The sequence below is a fragment of the Rhagoletis pomonella genome, unplaced genomic scaffold (genome assembly GCF_013731165.1).
Source record: "Rhagoletis pomonella isolate Grant_MI unplaced genomic scaffold, Rhpom_1.0 Rhpom_scaffold_00005, whole genome shotgun sequence".
Classification (NCBI taxonomy): domain Eukaryota; kingdom Metazoa; phylum Arthropoda; class Insecta; order Diptera; family Tephritidae; genus Rhagoletis; species Rhagoletis pomonella.
In genome coordinates this window covers 53,086,887-53,089,904 of record NW_023458559.1, presented here as the reverse complement: position 1 = coordinate 53,089,904, position 3,018 = coordinate 53,086,887, and the positions used below count along the sequence as shown (strand labels likewise).

Here is a 3,018-nt window from a genome sequence, read left to right as displayed (position 1 = left end):
AAAAACTAAAAATGCAGATCGCTAGTACTTTTCACGCTAATTTTAAAATTGTGCGTATCCGATTTAAAGGCAAATAAGGATTCAAGTCAAAATAAGGACAATTAATTTATCTTCAAGCTGATATGTAAGATGTATGTGTTTTTTATATATTTAAGCTAAAAATATTATAAAACAAAAAAAATCATAATTTTTTTCATAAAATAACCTTTTTTTAGAAAAAATCCATAATCTATGCTAAAAAATGTATATTGGGTTGGCATTCCTTTATGGCCGTTCGTTAAAGGGGCGGTGGGCGAAAGGTAAGTGGGTGTGGCACCTCTAACCCACCTTTTTGGAGAGGGAATGAACCGCCATTGACAAAAATGCAGCCCCCGACCACCTAGGTCCCCTATGGTTCCTTAGGGACCTCTTAGAAAAAATGCCAAAAATCACAATTTTCATTTGCGTTTATTCGCTTGAAAAATGTTAAATATTCATTTGCACAATAAATTTTTATATACACTTTTTTATATACAAGACATTTTTATAAAACACCAAGTAACCAGAATAGACAACACTGGGGCGGCAGCCCCAGGTTTACCCCCCTTCGCCCGCCATAATGGAAAGTTTCCCCTTTATATTATTTGTAAAGTGCAAGTTTTTACTTTTAATTTGATATACATATTATATATCAAATTAAAGAGAATTAAATTCTCATTCCAATTTTCCAAATCCTTGAAGAGGTTTTCGAGAAATATCAATTTAAAAAATGCTTAATTGAACTTTGACCTTTAATAATTGTTGTAGTTCTTGTTTCCCAAAAAAAAAAATATATATCGTTATGTTCACCTCAATGGTATGTTGGTCACCTAGCTGAACGGTTGGTTATAATGACGTGTTTTGTATTTCACAACTTAAAAACTTCCAGAAAACACTTACTATTCTTTTTTCCCATATTTTATTCCTAGCTTCTAGCTCGCTTTAGATGTGATCTTGATTTGTGCAAACCTCTTTGTTCAAGATATATAGTTTTTTAGATTTCGTACCTTATTTAACAAATTTAATATTTTACGCTTTCTGTACGTGCTCTTTTTTACGTCCGAAGATTTTTACAAAAATATGTAGATAGGTATAAAACGATACTAGTAGATACAAGTACATACTCGATACTTTTCGTCCGATACCAAGTAATTTTGGTATCGATACTTTTGAACCGAGTACTGAGTAGGTATCGGAAGAAAGTACTTATATCGAAACCCGATTCAGTGAAAATTTTATATCCGGACTTTTTTTAATCTAATTATTATTGTGAATATCTAAAATTTTTTGGCAGTTGTCAATGAAAAATTACTACAAAGAAAGACCTCTCATTAACATATCGCTAACTTGGAGTGAAAAGTTGCTAAGTCCACGTTTTGTGAAAACTCATATTTCTATATAGGAAGCAAGGTAAATTAAAAACGCAACGTCTTCAAGTTTATATTCAATTAAAGGCAAATTTACTAAGTCCAAAAGAGGCACAGAAAAAACGATAAGCTCACAAAAAATTCTAAATCTTTTAATTTGCAACGGAGCCTTCTGCAAAATTCTTGAAGGAAATGTTTTAAAAAGTTTTTTTTCCTCCCCTTTAAATTTTCTACAAATGGAGTTAGCAGCTTTTCACTCTAAAAATGATCAACATGATTACTTCTTTCAGAAATATACCATTGTTACTTTGCAGAACTGCTGTTGAACAGTCTTATAATACAGATGACTTTTATTAATTAATTCATTTGTATGAAATAAATTATAAAATAATTGTTTTTGATCTCAATCGCTTTCTCTTTGTACAAAATAAATAATATGTATAACAAATAAAATACGTACATACATACAAACGAAGACAATTCTGTTAACAAAATTCTGGGGACTTTTTAAAAACAATGTACAACCATTCTTATATAGGTACAAATATCGATATAAGTAGGTATCGATACTTTTAGCCCGATACTTACTAGGCATCGATACTTTCTTTCGACCACTACTTCCAAGTACAGGTATCGATACTTCCATGGTATCGTTTTATCCCTATAGCTGAAGTAGTCAAGAACGTAAACCTACCGGTACGTAAACCCGAGTCAGCTGACACGATCTGTCTTACCAAAGCGCCATGTAAATGAAAACTCAACACCGCAGAATTTTTCTGTAGTTGTAGCCCGTAGCGCAGAAATCTGCGGAATTTAGATGTTTCCGTGTCAGCTGATTTCTTCTTCTTTAGAAGGTTGCCACTTCGTCAGTTTTACAGTTGGTAAAAAAGTTATAAGTTCCTATTCAAAATATGTTTAAAATATTTGAAATTTACTATTGAATAAGGTTTTTGTTGAAAACTAAGTAGTTTATATTTAGCTAAAATCTATTATAGCACGAAAATTGTAGTTGAAAGGGTAAGTTTATGAAAAGGCATTGATGAGTGGCAACAGTGTAGTAAGCAACACTGAGGGCTCCAGTAATCGACAAAATTCTGGGTATACAGACTGCGTTTAAGTATACGTTCTGCGTTCCCGACTAATTTCAGCTTATATGTAGAGCTGTAGCAAACCGTATGTATTCGTTTCTGAGTAACGAATACAACACCTGACTCGGAGTACCGAGTCGTTACTCACATAATAATCTCGTTACTCGCATGTTCCGTGTAGCACCATCAACGTAAATCACTACAACGCAACATATTGTTACGATTATCCTCGAAGCCTTGAGGGATTTCCCATATATACTCGGGTTCGTATCGCTGGATTGTTAAATAAATGCTCACGTCGACCAAATTGTAGTACAATTAACTTTATTGTACAACAAACAATTTACAATACTCGCTAATACAGTAAAAACACTCTACAATACTTGTTAAAGCAATAACAACGCTTAACTAAACTTGTTAACACAATTAAACTTATAGCTTGCTTATTCGCAACTCACTTCTCTGCTCACTTTACTTGTAGCTTGCTGTCTTGTAACTTAAAGGCCCGTCCACATAGAACTTTGGCGTTGCGTTGGCGTTGGCGT

The 3,018-nt window shown here is 33.1% G+C and overlaps 1 protein-coding gene across 1 annotated transcript in view; it reads right to left on the bottom strand.

The window, feature by feature from the left end:
* LOC118739206 (protein argonaute-2) overlaps nt 1-1,110 on the bottom strand; it is an 8,906-nt gene extending 7,796 nt beyond the window's left edge. The window contains 1 exon segment of the mRNA XM_036470396.1: nt 919-1,110. Within this exon segment, the coding sequence (XP_036326289.1) occupies nt 919-934 (16 nt within the window). The 5' untranslated portion in view covers nt 935-1,110.
* Between the last annotated feature and the right edge of the window lie 1,908 nt (nt 1,111-3,018).